At 54.6% G+C, this 26,849-nt stretch overlaps 1 protein-coding gene and 1 long non-coding RNA gene across 9 annotated transcripts in view; one reads left to right on the top strand and one right to left on the bottom strand.

Annotated features, from left to right (window-relative positions):
• Window positions 1-26,849, top strand: part of MINK1 (misshapen like kinase 1) — a 57,449-nt gene that overhangs the window by 16,365 nt on the left and 14,235 nt on the right. Inside the window, exons 2-22 of one of the 8 annotated variants that reach the window (XM_081886692.1) lie at window positions 1,941-2,006; window positions 6,331-6,387; window positions 6,613-6,738; window positions 7,628-7,738; window positions 7,880-7,970; window positions 8,932-9,062; window positions 10,419-10,473; window positions 12,901-12,979; window positions 13,379-13,554; window positions 13,711-13,780; window positions 14,509-14,719; window positions 15,602-15,718; window positions 17,026-17,112; window positions 17,459-17,671; window positions 18,874-19,059; window positions 20,536-20,832; window positions 21,932-22,029; window positions 23,039-23,200; window positions 23,398-23,510; window positions 25,272-25,360; window positions 26,207-26,230. In XM_081886692.1, the coding sequence (XP_081742818.1) occupies window positions 1,941-2,006; window positions 6,331-6,387; window positions 6,613-6,738; window positions 7,628-7,738; window positions 7,880-7,970; window positions 8,932-9,062; window positions 10,419-10,473; window positions 12,901-12,979; window positions 13,379-13,554; window positions 13,711-13,780; window positions 14,509-14,719; window positions 15,602-15,718; window positions 17,026-17,112; window positions 17,459-17,671; window positions 18,874-19,059; window positions 20,536-20,832; window positions 21,932-22,029; window positions 23,039-23,200; window positions 23,398-23,510; window positions 25,272-25,360; window positions 26,207-26,230 (2,559 nt within the window). The remainder of the gene's footprint in view (window positions 1-1,940; window positions 2,007-6,330; window positions 6,388-6,612; window positions 6,739-7,627; window positions 7,739-7,879; window positions 7,971-8,931; window positions 9,063-10,418; window positions 10,474-12,900; window positions 12,980-13,378; window positions 13,555-13,710; window positions 13,781-14,508; window positions 14,720-15,601; window positions 15,719-17,025; window positions 17,113-17,458; window positions 17,672-18,873; window positions 19,060-20,535; window positions 20,833-21,931; window positions 22,030-23,038; window positions 23,201-23,397; window positions 23,511-25,271; window positions 25,361-26,206; window positions 26,231-26,849) is intronic. The other 7 variants (XM_081886693.1, XM_081886695.1, XM_081886698.1 and 4 more) reach the window with 7 other exon arrangements.
• On the bottom strand, window positions 14,757-26,240 carry LOC309355944. The gene is made up of 3 exons (XR_014162654.1): window positions 26,128-26,240; window positions 14,953-15,279; window positions 14,757-14,869 (listed from the first exon to the last, which is right to left on the bottom strand). It is a non-coding gene; the product is annotated as an uncharacterized lncRNA (long non-coding RNA).

Raw genomic sequence — 26,849 nt, forward strand, 5'->3', positions numbered from 1 at the left:
TCGGGGTCTCCTGGCCAAGGGCTGCCTGGCCACAATCAGCTAGCAAGGCCCTTGAGCTCCCGCCAAGCCTCACCTCAAAAAGGGCATTTGCAGAGTTGGAAAAGGCTCTGAAAAGAGCTACCAAAACGAAAGGGGTGCAGCGTTCAGGGCCGTTGAGCTTAGAGGGAAGGCAAGTTAGGGGCAGAAAGATAGAAGTGTATGAAATTGTGCGTGGCGTTTTTATTTTTATTTTGAATCAGATTCCTACACCATCAAAAGGTGTTAGGGCGATTCACAAGATAAAAGCACGAAGACGTAATTAAAGCAGAAATAGCAAAACTGTACCTCCCTTATCTCATAGCAGGGAGAAAGTGGATAGAGAAAGGCTTTTCTGGGGCAATCCAGACAGACAGGCAGGGTACAAATAACAAAATTGTTATTAAATTTATTTAAAACTATTTTCCTCCCCCTCTCATAATGCCAGAATTTGTGGGCACCCAAATGAAGCTGAATAGTGGAGGTTTTGGGACAGATAAAAGGAGGTTCTCCTTCACACAGCGCAGAGTTAAACTGGGGAACTCACTTCCACTGGAAGAGGCAGCACCTGCCTCTGAATCCCAGTTTCTGGAAACGGCAGGCAGGGAGGGGAGTGGTTCTTGTGCTTCGCCTTAAGGGCATCTGCCTGGCCCCTGTGAGAACAGGATCCTGCACCAGACGGGCCATGGGCCGGATCCTGCAGGCTCTTCTCATGTTCCTAAGCTCCTCCAGGGGGAGGGGGTCCTCCTTCCCCTCCCCTCACTGCAGTGAAGGTGCTGCTGTCTTCGGTTGAGATGGAGGGATGGCGCCCCGTTCAGGTGCACCTTCCTCAAGGCGTCTCAGCCGAAGGTCTTTCTCAGATCTGGATCTGGCCCTCAGAGACGGAAGCGGCTCTTCCTTGCAGATCTCTCCCCCCCCCCACACACAGACCCTAATGAGAAGCTATTAATACTGGCCTCCAGGGATGTGTCCCACTGTCGAGCGTAGCCCAGATAGGGGAGGGCGGTCCTGCAAGGGTTGCAGAGGTGTGGCACTGGGCCCAGGCTGCTGCCTTCTTGGGGGCGGGGGGGGGGGGAGCCGTGGCAGGACTGGACGTGCGCAATGGAGGGGGGGCAGCGACCTCTGAACCATTTCCCCAGGGGGACTTGCCTCCTTGTGCTGAGGTGAGGCACATGTATCATAAGAACATCACCATCATCATCTATTTATTTACTTAAATTCGTATACCTAAGCAGCCTAGGACCCTCGTACCTACGGGACTGCTTCTCCTGGTACGTCCCTCGGAGGACCTTTCAGTATTCAAACAAAAACATCTTGGAGGTCTCGGGCCACAGGGAGGTTCGGCTGGCCTCGACCAGAGCCAGGGCCTTTTCGGCCGTGGCCCCGATCTGGTGGAACGCTCTGTCCCAAGAGACAAGGGCCCTGCGGGACTTGACATCTTTCTGCAGGGCCTGCAAGACAGAGCTGTTCCACCAGGCCTTTGGTTTGGACTCAGTCTGAATGTCTGAATGGCAATCCTCACAGAATTCTAGCACAATGGTTGCCATTAATTTGACTTGAATTGATTTTAGAATGAATTGATTTTAGAATGCTGTGTTACTTTTATTGTTGTTAGCCGCTCTGAGCCCGGCTTTGGCTGGGGAGGGCGGGATATAAATAAAAATTTATCATTATTATTATTATTATTATTATACTTCCCTATAGCCACAGGTCTCAGTGTGTTTCACAGGATAAAATCGCAATATAAAATCACAAAATACATGATCAAAACAAAAGCAACCCAATTAACAACACCCCCCAACACATTTTAAATGGGCATTGGGTGTCAGTCAACCAAAGGTTTGGTTGAACAGGAAAGTTTTTGCCTGGCGTCTGAATATATGCAATGAATCTTAACACCCCCACCCCTCTCTCTCCCTCCACAGGATCCTGCTGGAATATTTGAACTGGTGGAGGTGGTCGGCAATGGAACGTATGGACAGGTGTACAAGGTAAGCAGGGAGGGACCCTCCAACGTCTGCTTTTAAACCTCCAAGGAAAGAGAGTCCACAACCTTTTGTGGGAGTCTCTTCCACTGCCCCTCACTGTCAGAAAGTTCTTCCTGATGGCTTAGTCGGAATCTCCTTTCTTGTATATTGAAGCCTCTGGTTCGAGTCCTACCCTTCCTCCCTCTTCCACGTGGCAGCCCTTGAGATATTTGAAGATCGCTATCCTGTCTCCTCTCAGTCTCCTCCTTCCCAGGCTGAGCATACTCCCTCGACCGTTCCTCATCAGGCTTGGTTCCCAGAGCCTTCATCATCTTGGCTGCCCTCCTCTGCACACCTTCCAGCTGGTCAACATCCTTCTAGAATCGTGGTGTCCAGAACTGGACACAGGGCTCCAGGTGTGGTTCTGATCAAGGCAGAACAGAGCGGCACTATTCCTTCCCTTGATCTGAGCACCAGACTTCTGTGGACGCAGCCTAGAACAGCATTTGCCTTTTTTGCCGCTGCATCACACTGTCGGCTCTTTTAAGCATCCTTACCTGCTCCAGGGGTGCTTAGGACTTGGCACCTTCAAATCGTCATGTAGCCCAAGTGGGAAGGAGTCCCAGGGGCCCTTTGGTTGACACCCACCCCTGTGGGGCAAGACCCTTTCTTTCCCCCCCCCTACATCAGCCCTGCAGCCAAGTTCACAAGGGGGCAGGTGCAAAGAGGGAGCTTTGGGGACGGGGGCCCCAGGCCTGTTTCCTGCATTCGGGCTTAGTGAGAGTGCTTTTGAGCGTGTGCAGAGGGCTTTCCCCTCGCTGCTGAGCCGGTCCTAGGGTGGGACTGGGAGGCTGTGTGTGCAGAGGTCCGTTTTCCAGGCTTGCAGAGCTTCTCTCCTGAGCAATGCAGGCTTGCTGTCCCTGCAGTCGCTGCATCCTTGTTCCTATGGGAACCAGCAGTCTGCACGTTTTCCCTCTGCAAGCTCCCCACCCCAGTTTCTCGAATTCAGTCCATGTGTACGTACACACACACACACACACACACAAATGAACACCTGGAGGGACAAGAGCGGGAGAGCGAACTGCTTGTTTCTCTGGGCCCCCTCCCCTCCATCAGGGCAGGAAGGCCTTGTCAGAAGCAGAGACAAGGAAAGGGGGGGAGTCGGAGGCTGCCCCCCCTCCGCCCCCCCCACCTTGCCATGCCTTTCCCTTTGAACACACCGCCTGACAGGTTGGGGAAGGGAGTCTGGCTGTGATCTTGGCAACGCTGATCTCTCCCTCTGGCTTCTCTTTCCCTTTGACGGCAAACCTGTTTCCTAGGGTGGGTGGGTGTGTCTGTGCAAGGGGTGGGTGGGCTTCAGTCAGGCTGTCTGGAAGCAGAGAGGACAGGTGGTGCTTCTGGCTGACATAGCCCCATCCCCACCTTCAAAGAGGTTTTGCACAGACACTCCCCCCCCCCCCCGAGATCCTCCAACTGGAGAACCTGGCCATTTGCTGGGCCAAAAGATCTCCATTCTCTCTCTTCCCACCCAGAGTTTTGAAACAGGAAAAGCCAGGCACTCCTGTGCAAACTAAGCCAGGACGCAGTTCTTATTCCCGACTTCTCTTGCAAAAACCTAAGCCCAGGCTGCTGTCCTCCTCCTGGGTCACCTGGCCCTTGGGCAGCAGCAGGTGAGGCATTACCAACTGACCTCCTTCTCTCCCGTCTCTCCACGCCCAGGAGAGGCTCAGAGGGTGTACCAGATCATTCTGTTCGCACAGCAGCGATTTTTATTTTATTTGGGGGGAGGTGGGGGGAGAGAGAAGAGAGGCTTTTCAGTGCCTCTCTGAAAGGAAGAGGGAGGCGGTTGCCAGGCAACGGCTGCCCACGCGTGAGGCTGCATGGCACCACAGACAATGCCAGCACATGGCTGAGGGCAAGCGGGGAAGTGGCGGTGGGGGGGGGGAGGAGAGGGAGAGGCTTTGCAGAAACGCTTCGCAGCTCTCCCTGTCCTTCTCCCCAGCCCCCAATAGTGCTCAAATAGCCCCCACATGGCGATGGAGGAGACGCCAGGGGGACTGGATGGGGCCATGGAGGATGCAAACACGTGTGGGGTGCGGAGGAGGCCTGTGGGGTGTGTTTGTGGATGTGGTGAAAGGTCCTAGCAGGGCAGTAAGCCACAAAAACTGGTGGGTTGGGGGGGGGAGGGCTGTATTTCTGCCTTGCAGGGGGGTGGACTGGATAACCCTTGGCATCCCTTCCAAGTCTACAGTTCTGTGATTCTTCCCCTTCGCCCCCCCCCCAGTAAAGTACTAGCCCCCCCAAGGTTTATGCGCATTGTCCTTCAAATAGCGTGTGTGCATCATATCTTATGTGGGGTCAGTGGCGTAGCGTGGGTTGTCAGCACCCGAGGCAAGGCAAGTAATTTGCGCCCCCCTAACCCGTGGATTTGTGCCCCCTAACCCGTGGATTTGTGCCCCCTAACCCCCAGATGTTGCGCCCATTGCGGCCGGCCCCCCTGCACCCCCCACGCTACGCCACTGTGTGGGGTGTGGCTTACCTCCTCCCCCATATTGTATTCAGCTTGGCACCCCAGTTTCCCCCACCCCACTGTCCCTTCTTGCTACTGGTGAAGATCTGGGTGCTTTGACAGGCCCTTCTGCTCTGTGGGTCTCTGACCTGCCCTCAAAGTTGCCCATTGGTGCTTGGGATCACAGGGGTCATTGCAGGCCCCTGCCCCATGACCTGCAACCCTCCCCTTCCTCCCTCTAGCTTGCTGTCTGTTGTCTTCAAGCTTGGTCTCTTTCCCTCCCCCCTCCTCTTACGCAACTTGGGGCAGTACTGCTCAGTTGGCAGAGCGTAAGGCTATAAGAGGAATTTGCTGGCTGAGGCCAGTGGCCCATTTGGCTCCCAGGGGCTGAACAGCAGCCTGCGGGGAACCTGCATGCAGGACCCAGGCATAAGACAACCTGGCGAGGCAGCAATGAAACGGCCGGCACATTTGCAAAGCTAAGCAGGGTCTGTTATGGTTTCAGATTGGATGGGAGACCGTGCGTTGAGATTCCTGCATTGCAGGGGGTTGGACTAGATGACCGGGGGTCCCTTGCAACTCTTAGAATTCTCTGGACACTCAGAAACTGGAACTCGGAAGCATTGCTGCCTCTGACTGCTTGGCATGCAGAGGGTCCCAGGTTCACTCCCCAATGGTGGAATCTCCTGGCAGGGCTGGGAGAGACCCCCGAGCCTGATGAGTTCAAGCTCATCTAGCCTCATCCCCCTGCAGTCAGCGGTCATGTCTTGCCCTCTGACCAGCAATTTGTGTCTCCCCCTGACCCACAACCGCTGAGCTTGCAGGGCGAAGCATACAGTTCGAGACTCCTAGAACTGTGGAGTTGGAAGGGACCCCCAGGGGTCATCTAGTCCAACCCGCTGCCATGCAGGCGTCGCAGCTAAGGAATCCTTGACAGGTGGCCCCCTACCTTAGCTTAAAAGCCTCCACTGAAGCAGAGTCTGCCCCCTCCCGAGGGAGGCCGTTGCACCGCTCTTGCCTTCAGAAAGTTCCTCCTGATGTTCAGTCAGAATCACCTTTCTTGCCATTTGAATCCGTTGGTTCGGGTCCTCCCCTCTGGGGCAGCAGGAAACAAGCTTGCCCCCTCTTCCATGGGGCAGCCCTAGAGATATCTGAAGATGGCCATCGTGTCTTCTCACCTCTCCTCTTTCCCACGCGAAGCATCCCCAACTCCCTCAACTGTTCCTCTTAAGGCTTGCTTTCCAGAACATGTCCTTCTCTTTGTGGAAGGACCTCTCTGCTTGGGGGTGTTGAGGGGTCTGTCCTGTGTGTGTGTGTGTGTGTGTGTGTGTGTGTGTGTGTGTGCGCGCGCGCGCCTTGGGGCTTGATTTCAGCTCCCTTTCCTGTCCTTGGATTACTTGCTAATTTTTTCCCATTACAAACTATTTGTTTTAATATGCCTTCCTTTTTCCTCTCTCTTGTTCCTTTTTGAATTGAATTCTGCTGTATCCAAAATCCACAGAAACTGCAAACTGGTTTGGTGTGATGCTCCCTTTCCTGTCCTGATGAGTCCCAGCCATCCTTTTCAGCCCCTCCATTTTGGGAGGGGGGTCTTCTGATCAGGCAGAGGGACTTGGCTTGGCCAGGCCTCTGGCTCCCTCTGCTGGGCCCGCGCTGCAAGGATCTGGGGAGTGAAGCCCTTCACAAACACACCCCACCACCCCAAGTACATAGGGCTATCCGTGCTTCCCAGCCAAAACCAATCAGGTCTCTGCCCCCCAGGCGCTTGCAGTCTAAGAGCAGAGCAACCCAGAGAGGTCCGTGTTGACATTGCCTCCTTCTCTTCTCTCTCCTTCTCAGGGTCGCCATGTCAAGACGGGGCAGTTGGCCGCTATCAAAGTCATGGATGTCACGGAGGTACAGTACAGCAGGAGGGGGCTTGGGGGTGCTCGCTTGGCCTCCCCCCGCCCCATTTCTCGGCTGGGCTGCCAGCTGGGGGGGAAGGCGCAGGGCAGGAGATGACCACGCCTCCTCTAGCAGCAGCCCTAGCAAAGGGTGGCTGTTCTCGAGATAATTCTGAGTGGGGTGTGTGTGGCTCTGGCCTCCTCTTGACACCACCTCTCCCCCCCCCCAAAAAAAAAGGACGAAGAGGAAGAGATCAAGCAAGAGATCAACATGCTGAAGAAGTACTCTCACCACCGCAACATCGCCACTTACTACGGGGCCTTCATTAAGAAGAGCCCCCCTGGGAACGACGACCAGCTCTGGGTAAGGAGGAGGGGGAAGTGAGGCTCAGCGGGTGGAGTTGGAAGGGGTCTGCTGGGGCCCAGGACCCCCTTAGGAAACCCTTGCATCTGCAGGGCTGTGACTGGCCCCTGGGGGAGTCCTGGGGGGGCACACCTTTTGGGGTCTGTCTGTAGGTATCTTGATTTTTTTTGTCTCATGGATTTTTTGGCGCTGCTTGGTTCTGTTCTGTTCTGTTCTGCCCAGAGTGACGGGGGCAAGCCAGTCTGATGAGCAGCATATAGATAATAAATTATTATTATTTAAACCCAAAAAGGCAATTTACAAAAAACAAGAACAATAAAATTATCAATGTGTGTTTGGGTATCTATTTATTTCATGACGTGTTTTCACTGCTTAATTGCACCCCCCCCCCAAAAAAAAAAACCCCACCTCAAGGCAGTTTTCCAAAACAGATAAAACAGTGAAATTTTCACTAAACAATTACAGTAATAGCAATCATTTAAGGCTTTTGAAAAGTTAAAATTAGCAATAGGCCAAAAACAGATGGAAGCCCATGCTGGCTTTCTGAACGTTTGGGCAGGCTTGTCTAAACCAGGATGTTTTGGGTACAGCGAAGGCGCCTGCCTGTTATCAAGAGGCGAAGTCTGTGGATGCCTGCCGCGCTAAAATATCTAGTTCTTGCAAAAGCGGAACAGGGATTGTGTCACACCCTGCGACAGGGCCGGTTCTGCAGACCAAAGAGCTCAAGTGGGGTCTTTGGGATGTTGGTCAAGGGAGATCTTGGGGTGGGGAGAGGTGGGATGGCATAGGGTGTTCCCCCTTTGCCTGCCCCTGCCTGGAGGGCTTCAAAGCTTCTCTTTCCCTGCCCCCCGCCCCCCACCAACTGCTCTGGTCTTTTGTCTCCCTGCAGCTGGTGATGGAGTTTTGTGGCGCAGGCTCCGTGACAGACCTGGTGAAGAACACCAAAGGCAACGCCCTGAAGGAGGACTGCATCGCCTACATCTGCCGGGAGATCCTCAGGGTGGGTGGGCAGAAAAGAGGATTTGCTGGAGGGGGGGACAGCCTTTGGGCAGCTGTGTGTGTGTGTGTGTGCTGCAGAAGCTGTGTCCTGGCTAGGGCACCGGGGACCCCCTCCTCACACCTGTCTTCTCTCTTCCTGCAGGGACTGGCCCACCTCCACGCACACAAGGTGATCCACCGAGACATCAAGGGCCAGAACGTCCTCCTCACCGAGAACGCGGAGGTGAAGTTAGGTAGGTGAAGGGAAGATACACAACACACCCCCACACCCACATTCATTCCTTCAGTCCCTGTCTGCATTTATTTGTTTCCCTGCCCTTATACCCCACCTTTTTCTTAAGGCAGCCTGAGCAGTGCCAGCTGTCACTCGCCCAGAGCAGCCGTAGCAAAGGAACTCTTTGTTCTAATGGCGAGAGCGTGTTGGACTACGTCCCGGGAGACCGGGTTCAGATCCGCACTCAGCCATGAAGCTCACTGGGTGACCTTGGAGTCAGTCACTGCCTCTCAGCCTCGCCTACCTCACAGGGTTGTTGAGAGGACGAAAAGGGGAGAAGGAGAAGCACTTACATCAGCTTGAGCTCCTTGGAAGATAAAGGTGGCATTAAAATGTACAAACAATGAATCTCCATCTGGTCCGAGGGACTTTCATGCCTCTGTGGGAATAATAACAACAAGAACAATAATAATAATAATAATAAATTTATTATTTATACCCCGCCCATCTGGCTGGGTTTCCCCAGCCACTCTGGGCAGCTTCCAAGAAAATATTAAAATACAATAATGCATCAAACATTAAAAGCTTCCCTAAAGAGGGCTGCCTTCAGATGTCTTCTAAGAGTCTGGTAGTAGGTGTTCTCTTTGACGTCTGGTGGGAGGGTGTTCCACAGGGCGGGCGCCACCACTGAGAAGGCCCTCTGCCTGGTTCCCTGTAACTTGGCTTCTTGCAGCGAGGGAACCGCCAGAAGGCCCTCAGAGCTGGACCTCAGTGTCCGGGCAGAACGATGGGGGTGGAGACGCTCCTTCAGGGATACTGGGCCATTTAGGGCTTTAAAGATCAGCACCACCACTTTGAATTGTGCTGGGAAACGTACAACTTTTGCATGCCCTCCCCCCTGTGGATCCGGCCCGTGTCTGTGACGTGCCCCCTCCCCTTTGCAACCAGCCGACTCTCCTTCTCTCTTCCCCCTCCTGCAGTTGACTTTGGGGTCAGCGCCCAGCTGGACCGCACGGTGGGGCGTCGGAACACGTTCATCGGCACCCCTTACTGGATGGCGCCGGAGGTGATTGCCTGCGACGAGAACCCGGATGCCACATACGACTACAGGGTAGGTGCCGCCTCCCCAAAGCTCGGAGTGCCTTCTTTCCTCCCCGTCCTGGCAGGAGCAGGGAAGATGTTCAAGGGACGCAGTCAGGTGCAAGAGGATAAGCGGAGCCCTGTCTCCGGCTCCAGGCAGTCCACCCAGCCTAGCCCAGTCTGTCCTCACCGTGGCAACCCAGGTGCAGAGGCTGCTGCCCTGTGAGGAAAGATGGCAACGTTTGGGACTTTTCAGGGGGAAAGCGGGCGAGAGGCCACATGGCAGAAGTTTGCAAAACGATACACAGGACAGAAAAAGTGGATAGGGGGAAGTTTTCCTCCCTCTCGCGTACCGCCGGAACTTGTGGGCATCCAATGATGCTGAAGATTGTAAGATTCAGGATAGATTAATGACTTTCCCATGCAGTGTGTCTTTAAACTATGGGATTCCCTCCGGCAAGGAACCATGACACCCGCCATCCTGGATGGCTTTGAAAGAAGCTTAGACAAATGAATGGAGGAGGAGAGGCCTGTCGGTGACTCTGTTCTGCCTCCAGAGTCAGAGGCAGCCATGTTTCTGAATCCCAGGGGCCGGAAACCCCAGGAGAGGAGAGCGGCGCTCCTGTGCTTGCATCCTGCTTTCGTTTTAAATTATTTATTTATTGAATTTTTCAAAAAAAATCAAAATTAAACAAAGAAAAACAAAGAACAATGCATAACGCTGTAAGCACGCTTATATACATGCTTTCCAAAGTGGAAACTAATAAAAAGAAAAAGAAAGAAAAGGAAAAAATCAAAGATAAAAAGACAAAAGGAAAGAAAAAAAATACTTCTCATAACCTGGAATATTCTGCCAAATTCTTGCTTCAAATACTGCAATATATAAATCTTAGTTAAAATATTATAAATGATTTTCACCCCATGTCTCTTAGTTGTCTTACTCGCATTTACACCTGTTCTTCAATCGTTTCCCTGCTTTCGTGTTTCCCATTGAGGCATCCGGTCAGCCCCTGTGAGAACAGGATGCTGGACCAGATGTGATGCTGGCCTGATTCAGCACAAGCAGAATCCTGCAGCAGCTGGACCAGGGGTGCCCCAGGGTTCCCATCCAGTCCAGCACAGCCCCCCCCCCGAGGGGAGAACCCCACAGGCAGCACCCCAAAGGCAGGAGCAGCCTCTCTCCCCTCCTGCAATTCCTAGAGACTGCCGTATGGCGAGGCAGGAGCAGGAGGATTTGGGGAGCCAAGGATCAGAGGCAAGGCTTGCTGCTGCTCCTCCCCAGGCGAGGGAGGGGTGAGAAGGAGCAAGGAAGAGGACAAGGGCAGAACGACAGGGAAGGAGGAAGCTTCTGCCTTTGCGACAACCTTTCTCCGCTTCCTCCCCGCAGAGCGACATCTGGTCCCTGGGGATCACCGCCATCGAGATGGCCGAGGGAGCGCCACGTGAGTGTCTTGAATTTATTATTTCGGTCACAGACCAGTTCCAGCCCACATTCAATATCAAGGAAGTCATAAAACGCGACAGGGATACATTTGAATTTGCAATTAGGTATAACAGGGATATGAGGGACGCGGGTGGCGCTGTGGGTAAAACCTCAGCGCCTAGGACTTGCTGATCGTATGGTCGGTGGTTCGAATCCCCGCGACAGGGTGCGCTCCCGTCGTTCGGTCCCAGCTCCTGCCCACCTAGCAGTTCGAAAGCACTCTTAAGTGCAAGTAGATAAATAGGTACCGCGTTATAGCGGGAAGGTAAACGGCGTTTCTGTGCGCGGCACTGGTGCTGGCTCGCCAGAGCAGCTTCGTCACGCTGGCCACGTGACCCGGAAGTGTCTTCGGACAGCGCTGGCCACGGCCTATAGAGTGAGATGAGCGCACAACCCTAGAGTCAGACATGGCTGGCCCATATGGGCAGGGGTACCTTTACCTTTTATAACAGGGATAATACAGATGTAGCAACAGTTTAAAAATATATAAATTAAAACTTAGTCACTAACGTATTACCCAAAGCTATCATTTAAAACCTTAATCCTTATGATAGCACAGCTTGTTCCCTAAGTTTTATGGCCATCGCACAGAATTTGGCTACCCTTAACGTGATCTCAGGATCCTTGTCCTCTACCAGGGATTTTAGACACTGGAGTTCGGGTTCATTTGGAGATTTTTGCAGAGCAGGGGTAATAAATACCGAGCGTATATCCCCGTCGGACACGTTGGTGTCTGTGCGGCAAAGCGGGGTGGAGAGAGGGAGAGGAAGAGGCATGGTTGTGGCTTGAGGCAGGGATTGTCTGGTCTCGAACCCGGGGCTGGGGCAGGGCAGCAAGTAGCATCCTGTGGCTCCCTCAGGCCCAGGGATCCTGGCTCCTTGAGGAAGGCTGGCGCGTGGGGCTTCTCCAGAAAGGAAAGGCCTAGATTCCGTGGGGTCTTTGGGGACTGAGGGGTCCTCCTTTGCCTCAGCAGGCTCTAATCCACATACATACCAGAGATGCAGGAAAGCTCTGTGAGGGTGAAACATCTCCAAATTGGAGATGATGCTAACTTGCAGCTTCATCCTCCAGTTAACGGTCTCTCCTGCTGGCAGGCGGGTTCATAGCAAGGAGACCCTGGAAGAACTTGGAGGGGCTTATCTCACAAATTAGTACAACAGAGTATGGCAAACGGCACTTGTGGAAAAGTTGGCTGATAAATTAATAGTACAGTGGTACCTTGGATTACATACGCTTCAGGTTGCAGACTCCACTAACCCAGAAATAGTGCTTCAGGTTAAGAACTTTGCTTCAGGATGAGAACAGAAATCGTGCTCCGGCAGCACGGCAGCAGCAGGAGGCCCCATTAGCTAAAGTGGTGCTTCCGGTTAAGAAGAGTTTCAGGTTAAGTATGGACCTCCGGAACGAATTAAGTACTTAACCCGAGGTACCACTGTACTATTATTACTGTTATTTTATGTATTGAATTTGTACACCGCTCTTGATCCGCAGATCCCAGGGCATAAAAATACAAGATAAAAACACGAAATACGTAATAAGAACAAAACAAAAGACCCTCATGCAAAAACAATTAGAAGGATATAGGATGTTAGTCAGCCAAAAGCGCAAATACTTCTATGTAATCGAATGGCCCGGCTTTATTATGAACCTGGCTGGAAAAAAATGAAAAGAGAGGACTCAGCTCATGTTAGAAAACATTCCAGTTAAAATAAACTGTTTTGTTGTCTCTCTTACAAATAGTAGCCTGGGATAAAAAGTTACTTGGTTGTTATTTTTCATGCCTTGCCCTAAACACCAGCTTTTCGGTTAGGGTGGGACGCTTCATTGCTCACCTCTGCGATGTTGTTATATGTCGAAAGAACGTAATAAGAATTAAAGGGTAAAGGGACCCCTGACCATTATGTCCAGTCGTGGCCGACTCTGGGGTTGCGGCGCTCATCTCGCTTTACTGGCCGAGGGAGCCGGCGTGCAGCTTCCGGGTCATGTGCCCAGCATGACTAAGCTGCCTCTGGCGAACCAGAGCAGCGCACGGAAACGCCGTTTACCTTCCCACCAGAGCGGTACCTATTTATCTACTTGCACTGGTGTGCTTTCGAACTGCTAGGTTGGCAGGAGCAGGGACTGAGCAACGGGAGCTCACCCCGTAGCGGGGATTCGAACCACCGACCTTCTGATCGGCAAGTCCTAGGCTCTGTGGTTTAACCCACAGTGCCACCCGTGTCCCTAAGAATTAGAAATAATAATTAGAAAACGAAACAAAACAAAATTAGACATAAGAATTAGAAAACAAATAAATGCAATGGAATAAAATAAAATGGTGTGAGCCGTGGTGGGCGAGGGGGGGTTCTGCTTCTCACCTCTCCCTCTCTCTCCCTCCTCTTGGCAGCCCTGTGCGACATGCACCCCATGAGGGCCCTCTTCCTCATCCCTCGCAACCCGCCGCCCAAGTTGAAATCCAAGAAGTGGTAGGTTTGCTGCTGCCCCCACCCAGGAAGAAGAGCACAGAACCGGGCGCTGGCCAGCCTGGCGTTAACGGCTCGTGGGCTGCGCTTCTTGTGCTCTCTGCTGGCTTGGCATCTCAACCGAGTTCAGCAGAATCGTCAAGGGGGGAGGGTACTCGGGTCTTGGCCCCCAGACAGCAGGCATTGCATCCCGGGCACTTCTGGGCTTTGGGGCTGGTCCTCCCCAAGGAGCAAATGGGAGCCAATTTTGCTTTCTTCCCGGCAGGCTGGGACAGAGGGAGGTTCCTCAGGTGGTGGGGGGCGCAGTGAGCTCAGAGGCATCTTGCCTGACCCTTGTCTTGCCTGAGCTCTGCCTGCCTGTGTGGGGAGACTGAGACCTCCCTTGCCCCCCCTCCTTCGCAGGTCCAAGAAGTTCATTGACTTCATTGACAACTGCCTGATCAAGGCCTACACCAGCCGCCCCCCGACGGAGCAGCTCCTCAAGTTCCCCTTCGTCCGGGACCAGCCCACGGAGCGGCAGGTCCGCATCCAGCTCAAGGACCACATCGACCGCACCCGCAAGAAGAGGGGGGAGAAAGGTGCGTGGGGCGGAGGGCAGAGGGGGAGCCCAGGGAGACAGTGGCCGGGATTCCTGCACTGCACCGCCATTCTGTAGGGCAGAGGTAAGGGAGATGTTGAGGGGCTCAAGCCCCACGTACTCCCCTGATTTTTGCCCACATTGCCTCTTCCGGCAGACGAGACGGAGTACGAGTACAGTGGCAGTGAGGAGGAGGAAGACGGGCGCGGCGAGGAAGGGGAGCCCAGGTAAGCAGGGCAGAGATGAGAGTGTGCTGGCGCTTGCCTCCCCCTGCCTGGCCCATGGCAGAACAGGAGCCCCCCACTAGCTCCCCTGTGTGGGATAATTATTATTATTATTTATGTATACCCCGCCCATCTGGCTGGGTTTCCCCAGCCACTCTGGGCGGCTTCCAACAGAATATTAAAATACAATAATCTGTTGAACATTGAAAGCTTCCCTAAGCAGGGCTGCCTTCAGGTGTCTGGGATCCACTTCCTGGTGGGTTTGGCAGGTGGTATGAGGCAGGGGGCGGGCCTGGCCAGCCCCTCACTCCACGCCTGAGCTCTGGCATGACAATGGGCGTCAGTGGCAGAGCGTCTGCCTTGCCAGCGGAAAGTCCCTGGTTCAGTCCCCACTGGCAGTATCTCCAGGTAAGGCTGGCAGAGCCTCCTGCCTGAAATCCTGGGGTTCCGTAGCTGCCAGCCCGTGTGGGCAGTACAGAGCTAGATAGACCAACGGTCTGACTCTGCATAAGACAGCCTCCTACGCGGAACAAAGCTCTTCGCCACAAGGGCTCTGCTCCGTCCTCCCCTTTTGGAGGCAGCGGTGTTCCTGAACCTCCCTCGCACCGGAAACCGCAGCAGGGGAGAGCCGCTTTCGCACTCGGGTCCCGCCCGGTGGGCACCTGGCCGGCCACTGTGAGAGCAGGAGGCCGGCCTGATCCAGCGGTCCGCCCTGCCTCCCCTCCCGCCAGCTCCATCATGAATGTCCCCGGGGAGTCGACGCTGCGCCGGGAGTTCCTGCGCCTGCAGCAGGAGAACAAGAGCAACTCGGAGGCCCTGAAGCAGCAGCAGCAGCAGCTGGCAGCCCAGCACCGCGACTCCGAGGCCCACATCAAGCACCTGCTGCACCAGCGCCAGCGCCGCATCGAGGAGCAGAAGGAGGAGAGGCGGCGCGTGGAGGAGGTGAGCAGGGCGGGTGAAATGGGCAGGCGGGCGCTGTTTCATTAAAGGTATCGAAGCGGTTTGCCACAAAAATGCATGAAACCGTATTTTTTAAAGTTCAAAACAGACATCGGTTAACCATTGTGGAAGTACGTCTTCTTAATTGCCTGCCTCTGTCTGGCGGAATAGAGAAGTTTTTTGTTTTTTTTAAGAATATTTATTGAAGTTTTCAAAAGATTATATAACATAAAAACAACCAAAAAACGGAATAGAGAAGTTTTCAGCAGGCGTTTAGACATTGGCTCTCCAGCGGCAGGGAGTTCCACAGGGCCGGGCCGATGGCACTAAAGGCTCCATTTCTCATTGCTGTCAAATGTTTAGGAAATGCTATCCCGAAGTATCCAACACTAGCAGTGGCAGAGGGGTACTCTGTCTCGGTATCAAAGCAGCCAGAATCTCTCAGGGAGGGTTTGTCAGAGAGCATTTGACGCAGCTCAGCTTGCAGAGGAGCTGAGGATTTGCAGGGGCTTCTCTGCTTGGGCTGAGCTCATTTGGCAGCTCAGCAAACAGAGGAGCTGAGGCTTTAAAAAAAAGAACAATTGCTTCAGTTACAAACAGATATAAAGAAGGAAAGAAGTAATAATAATATCAGCAATGACAACAGCAGGTCGGAGTACAGAGCCTTCGCAGGAAAGGGGAAATACAACAGTTGTTCTGGGCAACATGTGCTGTTCCACCGTCTGGGGAAGCCCTTAGGTGGAGGGACAGGGCATGGTTTCCCCCGGGGCCACTGAGGCGGTGGCCCTCAAGTCGATTCCTCCTGGCCCCTGGCCCTGCCTGCTTTCTCGTTCTGGGGCTCAGAAGACCCTCCTCTGACGTCTCCCCGCCCCTCTTCCCTCGCAGCAACAGCGCCGAGAGAGGGAGCAGCGCAAGATGCAGGAGAAGGAGCAGCAGCGGCGCTTGGAGGACATGCAGGTCATGCGCCGGGAGGAGGAGCGCCGGCAGGCTGAGCGAGAGCAGGTGGGGCAGGCCGGGGGGGGTGCTTTGGGAAGGCGGTAGGGATGGATGCAGCAGTAGCAGCAGTCCTGGCTTGACCAGGCGGGCCAGACCTGGCAAAATGCCTTCACAGCTGACTGGGCAGAGCACAGGTTTGGGGGTTCCGTGCCCAGAGGCTCCCCTGCCTGAAAATGTGGGGCGAACCCCTGCTGCCGGTCAGTGTGAGCCGAACGGAGCAACCTGGACCCCAGTGGGTCTGACTCAATAATAATAATAATAATAATAATAATAATAATAATAATAATAATAATAATTTGTTATTTATACCCCGCCCACCTGCCTGGGTTTCCCCAGCCACTCTGGGCGGTTTCCAACAGAATATGAAAATACAATAACCTATTAAACATTAAAAGCTTCCCTAAGCAGGGCTGCCTTCAGATGTCTTCTGAAAGTCTGGGAGTTCTCTTTGACATCTGGTGGCAGGGTGTTCCACAGGGCGGGTGCCACTACCGAGAAAGCCCTCTGCCTGTTTCCCTGTAACTTTGCTTCTCATAGCGAGGGAACCACCAGAAGGCCCTTGGTGCTGGACTTCAATGTCCAGGCTGAATAATGGGGGTGGAGACGCTCCTTCAGATATTCTGGACCGAGGCACTGTATACAGCACGATGGCACCTGACGCACATTAAAGTTGCTCGATTTCAACCATGCTTGGTCGAAATCACGTGATGAGTGGGTTCCCAAGTGAGGCAGAGACCTTTGAAGCTCTTTTTGCTCTCTGGGGAAGGTCTGTTCCCCACATGGGGTCTGAAAGTATGGGGGATTCTCTCTCTTTGTCTCCCTCTCCAAGTCACCCGCCAGCTATGGGGGCACCTCCAAGAATTTGGCCATACGATAAAGTTGTCTATATGCAGAACCCTTGGGACCAAACCCCTGCGTGAGATGCAGCTGTGCCCTATAAAGCAGATTTTCTGTTTTCTCAGTGGGACATTGGGTGCTTTTGCTGACCCTTCGCCTCCCCTGGCACACTGCAAAAGGTGCAGGAGAAGCAGGGGAGGGGGTTTGAGGCCGAGAGAGGCACTGACTCCTGGAATCCTAGAATTGTAGGGAAGCCCGGATTCTGCCCCTGCTCCCAGGTGTTTGGGTCTGTTGAGCTTCCATGGGGTGGCGGGTTCTGCAAGGTGGTGGGGGGCCTCCTCCTCTGCTTTTTGGGTGACGGTTCTGCCTGGGTGCGCTTTCTCTCCTCCTTCCTTCACCTGTTGCCCTCTCTGTCTCTCTCTGTCTCTCTTTCTCTCCCTTCCTTCTCTGTCCCTTGCCTTTTTCCCTCTGTCCAGGAGTATATCAGGCACAAGTTAGAGGAGGAACAGAGGCAGCTGGAGATTCTGCAGCAGCAGCTCCTCCAGGAACAAGCACTGCTGTTGGTAAAGAAAAAGAGGGGGGGCTTCTTACTGCTCCTGAACCCTGAACTCCGAGGGGGGACCCCCAAGGCCCTTCTTCAGCTGGGCACAGGGGGGCAGGCGCTGGCCCTTTTTCCGGGGGTTTCAGCCGGCTTATGGGGATGAGGGATCTGCACAGCCAGTGAGGCTTCTGGAATCCACAAAAGGAGAGTGATCTTGTGTTCGAATCCTGCTTGCAGGATCCCCACAGTGGGCATCTGTTTGGCCCCTGTGAGAGCACAATGCTGGGTAAAGATGGGGACCCCTCTTGGCCTGCTCTGGGAGCCAGACTCCCCCCAGTGCCCTCACCAGCTCCCCTCCTCCCTCCCAGGAGTACAAGCGCAAGCAGCTGGAGGAGCAGCGCCAGTCGGAGCGGCTCCAGCGCCAGCTGCAGCAGGAACACGCCTACCTGAAGTCCCTCCAGCAGCAGCAGCAGCTGCACAAACAGCAGCAGCAACAGCAGCAGCAGCAGCAGGAAAAGAAGCCCCTCTACCACTACAACCGCAGCGCCAACCCCGCTGACAAGCCCACCTGGGCCCGGGAGGTAAGCCCCTTGTCCAGTTCTGGGCACCACAGTTTCAGACATGATGGGTGGCAAGGGAAAATAGACGTGTAAAAGGAGAATTCCTGGGTGCCAGGATCCAAGATGGACTCAAGGGCTGCCAGGTGCATGAACCCCAGCAGAGATTTAAAATCACAACACATACAGCAAAGGGAAGCCTGGAAATACAGGCTTTAGACCTTTAAAATATGGATTTGTGAGTTTGTAAGGAAGTTCCCCTCTTCCCCCAGCATAGAAAAAGACCACGTTTAGTAAGTTAGAAATGGTTTACTTGCAAACACTCCAAAGGTCAGGTTCATGTGAGCCAGTGTGGTGTAGTGGTTAAGAGCAGTGGACTTGTAATCTGGGGAACCGGGTTCGCTTCCCCGCTCCTCCACCTGCAGCTGCTGGGTGACCTTGGGCCAGTCACACTTCTCTGAAGTCTCTCAGCCCCACTCACCTCACAGAGTGTTTGTTGTGGGGGAGGAAGGGAAAGGAGAATGTGAGCCGCTTTGAGACTCCTGAAGGGGAGTGATAAAGCGGGATATCAAATCCAAACTCTTCTCTTCTTCTTCTTCATGTGCTTTTCCGTACCTCAGCCAGTAAACACAGGCAGTAAAACTTGGCATAGTTACAGAGGTGAAAGTTCCTAGGAACACAGTAGTGGCTTGTGAGAGCTGTGAGGTCTGAGCTTGGGGCAACCAGCTCAGACCTCTTTACACAGTGAGCTCCTCAGGAAGGGGCTCCATAGGCTTGATTACTCTCCTCCCAAGGTAAGGAGGAGTGACCTAGCTAAGCCTGGCAGGACAGCTTACTCTATGGCATTAACCCCTTCACACATTCATTAGACTTAAGCATGTTGGTTATGTGAGGCTGGTTATCCCACAAAAGTAAGAGGTGGGCAGAGGAGGGAAACCAAGATGATGAAGAGTCAGGAAGCCGAGCCTCGTGAGGAACGGTTGAGGGAATCGGGCATGTTTAGTCTGTTCAAGAGAAGACTGAGATGTTGCCACGACGGCCATCTTCCACTATCTAAAGGTCTCCCACCTGGAAGGTAGAGAAAGCTTGTTTTTTGCTGCTCCGGAGGGCAGGCCCTGAACCAACCGATTCAAATGGCGAGGAACAAGATTCCTCCATTGCCTGGGGTTGGGCTAGATGACCCTGGGAGGAGAGAGCCCCCCAACCCTGCCATTCTGTGATTCCAGGTGGAAGAACGGACCCGCATGAACAAGCAGAACTCTGCCTCGCCGGTGGCCAAGACCAAACTGGGGGGCCCTGGGCCAGAGTCGGCCCCCCAGTCCCGCTCCGAGTCGGTGTCGCTCAACTCCTCCCCGGCCTCGCAGACCCCGCCTATGCAGCGCCCCGTCGAGCCCCAGGAGGGGCAGCACAAGGTGAGGGTCTCTCCCGCCCCCCAAGTGAGCACAGGAGGACTTGCACAAACACCAGCCAGTCACCCCACCGCTCATTGCCATCCGCTGCTGCTGCTTCTCCTCCTCCCGCTCCCCCCTCATTGGCTGTGCTTTGACCTCTTTATCCCTGGGGGAGGGGGGGGAGGATTAGCAGTGGGTCACCCCTTGGCCTCTTGGCCAAGGGATACACGGGAGGAGAGAGGGGGCACGTGGGGATCCCCAGGCCTGCAGGGATGGGAATCCAAGTACGGAAGAAATGAACCTATGCTGCCAGCATGAAGTAAGCAGCACATAAGCGGCACACGAAACACTACCAAACCATTCTGCGTTCTAAATCTTATATTAATAATCCAGAAATTGAGGAAACAAGGTAAAAGGTCTACTACAGTCTTTAAAATTGACAAACGCCAGCGCCCTGTCTAACTCTGGTGCGTAACATTGCCGACACTTCGTTTGATCAAACTTACCTTCGTTGATATCCTCAGGAGCCTCGCTAAAGGAACTTTAAAGACTGAATCTTCCTTTTGGACACAATTTGAATGAGTTTTCTGTTTGTGGCTTTTGTAGTAGATCTTGTACCTTATTCTCTCAATTTTTGAATTATTAATATAAGATTTATAGGGACGTGGGTGGCGCTGTGGGTTAAACCACAGAGCCTAGGACTTGCCGATCGGAAGGTCGGCGGTTCGAATCCCCGCGACGGGGTGAGCTCCCGTTGCTCGGTCCCTGCTCCTGCCAACCTAGCAGTTCGAAAGCACGTCAAAGTGCAAGTAGATAAATAGGCACCACTCTGGTGAGAAGGTAAACGGCATTTCCGTGCGCTGCTCTGGTTCGCCAGAAGTGGCTTAGCCATGCTGGCCACATGACCCGGAAGCTGTATGCCGGCTCCCTTGGCCAATGAAGTGAGATGAGCGTCGCAACCCCAGAGTCGGCCACGACTGAACCTAATGGTCAGGGGTCCCTTTACCTTTAATATAAGATTTAGAACGTAGAATGGTTTGGTAGTGTTTTGTGTGCTGCTTATTTCATACTGGTCTACTATGGGGAATCCAGCAAGCATCACGCACGCACCCTATTCAAAAGAGGGAGGCGCGCTGTGGTCTAGTGGACCACACTTGGACCTTGGAGAACAGGGTTCAGATCCTGCCTCGGGGTGGAGGGTGTTCTTGGGCTCCCAGCCTGACCTACCTCTCAGGGTTGTTGTTGTGGGGATGAAATGAGGAAGGGGAGGAGAACCGTGGGCACTCTGGCTTTGAGGGCAAGGAATGAATGAGAGGGGGAGAATGAGACCTCCTGGGCTCTTGGGGAGGGCAGGGGGGTCTGCAGGCAGTTGGGTCGGGCAGTGCTATGGCCGGCTTCAGAAAGAGGAGGCAGGCTTGTTGGGGGAGCAGCTAGGCCCCCTCCCCGTTCTCAGCCTCTGCCCCCTGCCTCCCTCCCTGCCCCCCTCTCCTTCCGCAGAGCCACCTCGCCCACCGCGTCCCCCTCAAGCCATACGCAGCCCCCGTCCCTCGCTCCCAGTCGCTGCAGGACCAGCCCAGCAAGAACATGGCTGCTTTCCCCGTCCATGACTCCTCCTCCTCCTCCGCCGCCTCCTCCGCCTCCTCCTCCTCCGCCCCATCCCCACCAAGGGCGGGCATGATCCGGCAGAACTCCGACCCCACCTCGGAGGGGCCCGCCCCACCGCCGAGCCGGCCCGCCACTGCCGCTGAACAGCGAGGACCCTGGGTCAGAATGGATCCCGAGGCCCCTCCCAAGGTAACGTGGAGGGGCAGGGGGCTTGGGGGGGCGTTGTGGGGGCAGAGCTTAGGGCCCCTGGGGGAGAAGAGGGCAGGAGGCACCGCAGCAACAGCGCTGCCCTGTCCCCCTCCAGGCGTGGGAGAGCTATAGAGTCGGAAGGGACACTCCGAGGGGCATCTAGCCCAATCCCAAATTCCAGGCAGAGGCTGGACCCACTGGGAAGTTCTGCCCAAGGCTGGTCAGTGCTGTCCCAAGAGCTGCGGGGTTCACTTCGCAGATCCGCCTCCCTCCCAAAGTGAGCTTGGTCTTTTTGTGAAACGACCGCAAATGCAGGAGAATGGCCCTGACGGTGGTGTGCATCATTTGAGCAGCGCATGCACCCGAAAGTCCCTCCTGTACCCCCCGACACACACACACCCCGTCTCTCGGGGGGGGGGGGTTGATCGAAAGTCGCAGGGGGCGTGGGAGTTGTGGCCTCTTTCTGCTTTGAGAGGCAAGGAAGGAGGAGCTCGGTTAAGCCAAGCGTGTAGGCCAACTGTGGAACTCCCTGCCACAAGAGGCAGAGATGGCCACCAAGCTTAAAAAGAGGTCTAGACAAAGAGATGAGGAGGAGACGCCTCTGGACGGCTGCTAGCCAGAGTGGATTTGCTCAGCAGAGTCAGGCAGCCTCTTCTGTCTATCCCAGCCCATCTGGGTTCTCAGGTTACGGGGAGAGACGGGTAAGAGTGGCAAACTGCAGCCGCCTCATGCCACACGCTGCTGCGAGGGTCAGCCCTGACCCTCGGCTTCTGCCCTCTGAATCACAGCGATCATAGAATTGCAAGGGACCACCAGGGGTCATCTAGTCCAACCCGCAGGAATCTCAGCTAAAGCACCCAGAGCAAAGCACTCTGCTTGCCCTTTCAGGGTAGAAAACCTGCGTCCCTCTTTTTCCTGATGGGAAGCAGAGGGGGAGTGAGAGAAGCCCTGAGCCCCAGAGGGTCTTAAAGTTGCCCCTCCCCATCTCTCTGTCCTGAGACCCTTGTCCCGGTTGAGGAGACAGGTGGCTTCCCTGGGGCCCCCCCCCACCCCACTCATGCTTTCTCTCCTCCTTTTCCTCCTCCTCTACCCCTTCTAGGTCCCCCAGCGAACGTCCTCCATCGCGACGGCACTCAACACCAGCGGGGCAGGGAGTGGTGGTGGCGCCATCCGGCCAGTCCACGCAGTCCGAGCCAGGTAAGAGGATCCTGAGGTGCCCCGGGGGTCCAGCGCTGCGTGCTGGGCCTCGATCCTGAGACCCACGTCTTGTGGGGAGAGGCTGCAAGAGTCGGGGGGGGGCTGGGTCCTCTCAGGGAGGGAGGGCCAAGGGGTCTGGGGGGAACAGGACCCTCGTGCCAAGATTGGACTACAGAGTTTGCCAGGGAATGCCAGCCTGGCACCATCGCTGGCAACTTCCAGGCAGAAACATTTCTGGGAGAGTTTGAGGCACTCTCTCGTTTATTAACTTGTTTTGTAAAAATTATACACATTTTGATTAAATATATATATACTCACACACCTCAAAGTCATCTACAAAAGAGCATAAAACGATGAAATTATCGATGAAGGCAGCTCTTTGAAACATTGGAAAGATGGAATCTGCAATAAACTATAAGAAACGGATTAAAACATTCTGAGCCGTTACGTCACTCTAAATAGCTGGACAGGCTTTGCCTAACCAAAAACGTGTTTTGCAGGCACCGAAAAGAGTCCCGTGCAGATTCTTTTCTGCCTGATGTCAATGGGCAGGGAGTTCCGTAGTGCAAGTGGGATTATCTTTGTGAACATCCATGGTTTTAGGGTTTTTTTATTATTGTTTTGGCTTTATTTAGGTTTGCAGTTTTGTGTAAAGCCCTTTTGAATTTCCTTTACGCACAAAAGAAGACAAGAGAGGCCCACAAGTCATAGCAAAATAACAGTACCTTGGGGGCCAGCTCTCTCCCCCCCCCCCCCCGCACCAAACCGAAGCCCTCCACGTCCTGCAAGCGATGGATCCAAAGTATCCCGAGCTCTTCTTTGAGAGGGTTGCCAAGACTGAGGGAAGCTCCCCCTTGACCCACGGCTGCCCTGGGGCCAGAGCAGCCTTCGCACTGGCCTCCCCATCCCGCACTGCAGGGCTGTAGGCACCTCTCATCCTCCCCCCGACTCCTGGGGGGTGCAGCAGCGCAGCCCCCTTGACGTGCTTGTGTGCTCCTCCCCTCCGCAGGCCCCGTAGCAAGTCCGCCTGGCACATCCACATGCAGAGCCGGCTGGAGAGGGGCCCCCGGTGGGGGGGCCCTTCGCCAGCCCCTCCTCCTCCTGCCCCCCCGCAGCCCGCCCGCCGGACCCCGCCCCGGGACCCTCTGGCCCCCGTGCCAAACGCCAGTAGGTAATGACGGAGCAGGCTTGCTGGCCAAGCGGGGCTTCCTCCGCGGTGCGCTCTCTCTCTCTGCGCGGTGATGGGCTCTCTGCTGCTGCTGCTGCTGGTGGTGGGACAAAGCATTGCGGAATGAGGTGGTGTGTGGAGTGAGTTGGGGGGCTGGGAAGGTGGCCTAAACTCTGAGGGGCGCCCTCTTTCCCCTGCAGCAACCCCGACCTCCGGAGGAGCGACCCAGGCTGGGAGAGGGCGGACAGTCTGCTGCAGTCCGGCACGAGCAACCTGCCCCAGGCTGGCTCTCTGGAGCGCAACCGCATAGGAGGTGAGGGGGTGGCCGGATTAGGGGTGACCTGGGGGGGGGAGGTGTTGAGTTCCAAAAGCAAGGAAGGATTGGACCCTGATTCATAAAATACACAGGAGGCTTGACCAGCAAGACTCTGGGAGCAGTGCGTATAATAATAGTTCCTGTCTACCCCTTGGCCCAGGTCGTTTTATTCACAAAAGAATTTTTTACACAGTGTCCGTAAGAACCAATCAGATTTCCTCTGAGCATTTCCAAAAAACCCATGTGGGGACAAAGTTAAAGTTAAAATTACAAAGACTATTTGAGCATGCATACGTATCTGAGTGTAAATAAAACAGGACTAGATGAATGCATTCAGCAAAACCCCAGAGGTCATAAACAGGCAGGAAAGGAAGGAAGGATGGCGAGGAAAAATAAGTATCTTTATCACCTCCTATGTGAAACTCTAATTCCTGGCCCTAAGATTAACAAAGGGACGCGGGTGGCGCTGGGGGTTAAACCACAGAGCCTAGGACTTGCCGATCGGAAGGTCGGCGGTTCGAATCCCCGCGACGGGGTGAGCTCCCGTTGCTCGGTCCCTGCTCCTGCCAACCTAGCAGTTCGAAAACACGTCAAAGTGCAAGTAAATAAATAGGTACCGCTCCGGCGGGAAGGTAAACAGTGTTTCCGTGCGCTGCTGTGGTTCGCCAGAAGTGGCTTAGTCATGCTGGCCACATGACCCGGAAGCTGTACGCCGGCTCCCTCGGCCAGTAAAGTGAGATGAGTGCCGCAACCCCAGAGTTGGCCATTACTGGACCTAAAGTTAAATGGTTTACCTTTACCTTAAGATTAATGAAACCAAGAAAAGGTACATCAGAGACACTACCTACTATCTCTATGGTCCAGGATGCCTGGTGGACAACTGGCCTGTGTTTAGAATGCTGATACGTGCCTGTCAGGCAGAGAAAGAAAATGACCAGTAGAGAAAATGTGCAGAGATGCAGAGGCTTGTGGGATTTGATCAGAAATTACTGTCAATGAATCAAACCCAGTCAGCGCAATGCTTTTATTGCTGACACAACGGCTTGCTCCATATTTCATAATTCCTCATAGCGATCCCACCTGATCACTACAGGGAGGGGGCGCCCAGTTCCCTGGGCTTTGCTCCTTGGCATCGCAGGAAGCTGCCTCCTACGCTGTTGTCCACACTGGCTGGCGGCAGCGGTTCTCCCAGGCATCTGGCGGAGGGACATTCCCAGCACCTGCAGACGCTTTGTCCATCTGACCAGCAAGCAGTGGCTCACTAGGGTTTCAGGCAGGAAATCGTGGAGTTGTAGGTTTGGAAGGGACCCCACCGGTCATCTAGCCCAACCCCACAGGAATATCTCCCAGCCATACCTGGAGAGGATGGCAGGGATTGAACCTGGGACCCTCTCCTTTCACTGACAGTCTGGAATAGGTAGCAAGGCAGTAAACCCCCAGCCCCCCCCCAGGTGAACCACGGCCTCCTTTTCTCCCTCATCCACCCACCCAACAGAGAAGTTCTGAAATGGTGCCCTCTGAATGCTCTCCTTCGCGACCAGGGCTTGGTGTTTCCGTCACCTGGTGTCCGATGATTGGCAGGTGGGAGGCAGTGGTCCGTGGAGCGTCGGCTGCTTATAGATCCAGCCCACTGAAAAGATTCGGTTCCCCACTCCTGTCTAAGCCCTACTTGTTCCATTGGAGGGGGGGGGTGTTTCACAACATCTGTGCCCTTTGGGGGGGGGTCTCTCTGACGCCTCTCCCGCTCTGCTTCTCCAGCCCCTCTGAAATTGGACAGCTCTCCGATCCTGCCGCCAGGGAACAAGCCCAAGGGGGATGACCACCGGTCCCGGCCGGGGCGGCCAGCGGTGAGTACTCTCTGAGGAAGGAAGGGAGGAGGCCCGTAACCCCTTCTGCATCCGTCTCCCCACCACTCTAGCCTGAGGAGTCCACCCAAAGGGGGCCCATTGGGCTCTGCCATAGAATCATGGAACTATATGTTTGCAAGGGACCCCCAAAGGCCATCCAGCCCATCCCCCCTGCAATGCAGGAATCGCAGCTCAGGAATCCCATCCAACCTCTATTTTAACACCTCCCAAAGTTTAGCTGAAATCTCAGAAAGTTCTGCAAGTGCACCCGGGGGCAGCGGGGGGGGGGGCGTTTTGTAGGGATGAGAGGATTGCAGGGCAAGCCTGGGGAGGGGGAAAGGAAACTGGCGGGGGGGGGGGAGGAGAGGAAAAACACCTTTAGTTTTGGGGCAATTGGAGCATGTAATCTCTTGGGCCACTTCTCTGTGGGCAACTCCTTGCATGCTCTACCTTGGAAGGGTTTTGAACAGAATTTGGGGTTTTCTTTACTCCCCTTTTTCCTCTGGGGAAGGGCATGACTGGACGGGGTGTGTGTGTGTGTGTGTGTGTTCTCAAATTCTCCCCTCTGACCCATAGCCCAGCCTGGCCATTCTCCCTCCTGGATTTCTCCTTCTCTCTCTGACTCTCGCTCTCCCTCTCTTCCTCCCTTGCCAACTAGAAATTTGCCCTGAAACTTGCAAGCGTTCAAGGGGAGGTGGCTGGGGTGTTGACCCCCGAAGTCTGGTGCTGGGGGGCGGGCGGGGGGGGTGTAGAGCATAGGGATCTACCTGGTGGGGAGCGGCCTAACTTCTCTGCTCTTTTTCTCTTCCTCTTCCTTCCCTCTTTCCTTCCTTCTGCACGACTCAGAGTTATAAGCGGGCAATCGGAGAGGTTAGTGCCCCCACGTCCTCAGTCTCTCTCTCTCTCTTTCTCTCTCTGCTGCCCCCAAACCACCATGTCCTGCTGCCGCATTGTGAGATCATGAAGTCTTCCCTGATCCCCCTTCCTCCGTGGACATCACCCCCCCCTCTGCATCTTTACCCCCCCCAACTCTCTTGGACCTTTCCCAGTTCCCCTTGCTGCTTTCGCTCACAGCTTCTGGCTCGGTTTGGGGCAGGGGGTGGAACTGTGGCCTAGAGGAGAAAGGACTGGCGGGCAGCGCAGCTAATCGGCCACCGTTCTATTTATTTGTATTTATTTACGCCATTTATATAGACCCCACCCCACCCCGCTTCATTGAATGTTTCCAGGCCCAGGGCAGGGAAGCAAACTCACAAAACTGAAACGGAGAAAAGCCATGTGCAAAACCTACAGAATCATGTAAATGGGACTCGTAAACAACTGAACACAGAGATTAAATGGGAAATCGTATTTCCAATTCGACTAATTTCGGACCTCGAGCTCAGCAGGGCTGCTGAGTGGAATTGCTGGCCTCCCACGCCCTCCTTCCCAGCTGGCTCAGGCCCCATTTGGGGGTCACCGGCCTCACCCCACGGGTGGAGCACCCCAC

This window comes from Podarcis melisellensis, assembly GCF_964234715.1.
Source record: "Podarcis melisellensis genome assembly, chromosome: 13".
In the NCBI taxonomy this organism is placed as follows: Eukaryota; Metazoa; Chordata; class Lepidosauria; order Squamata; family Lacertidae; genus Podarcis; species Podarcis melisellensis.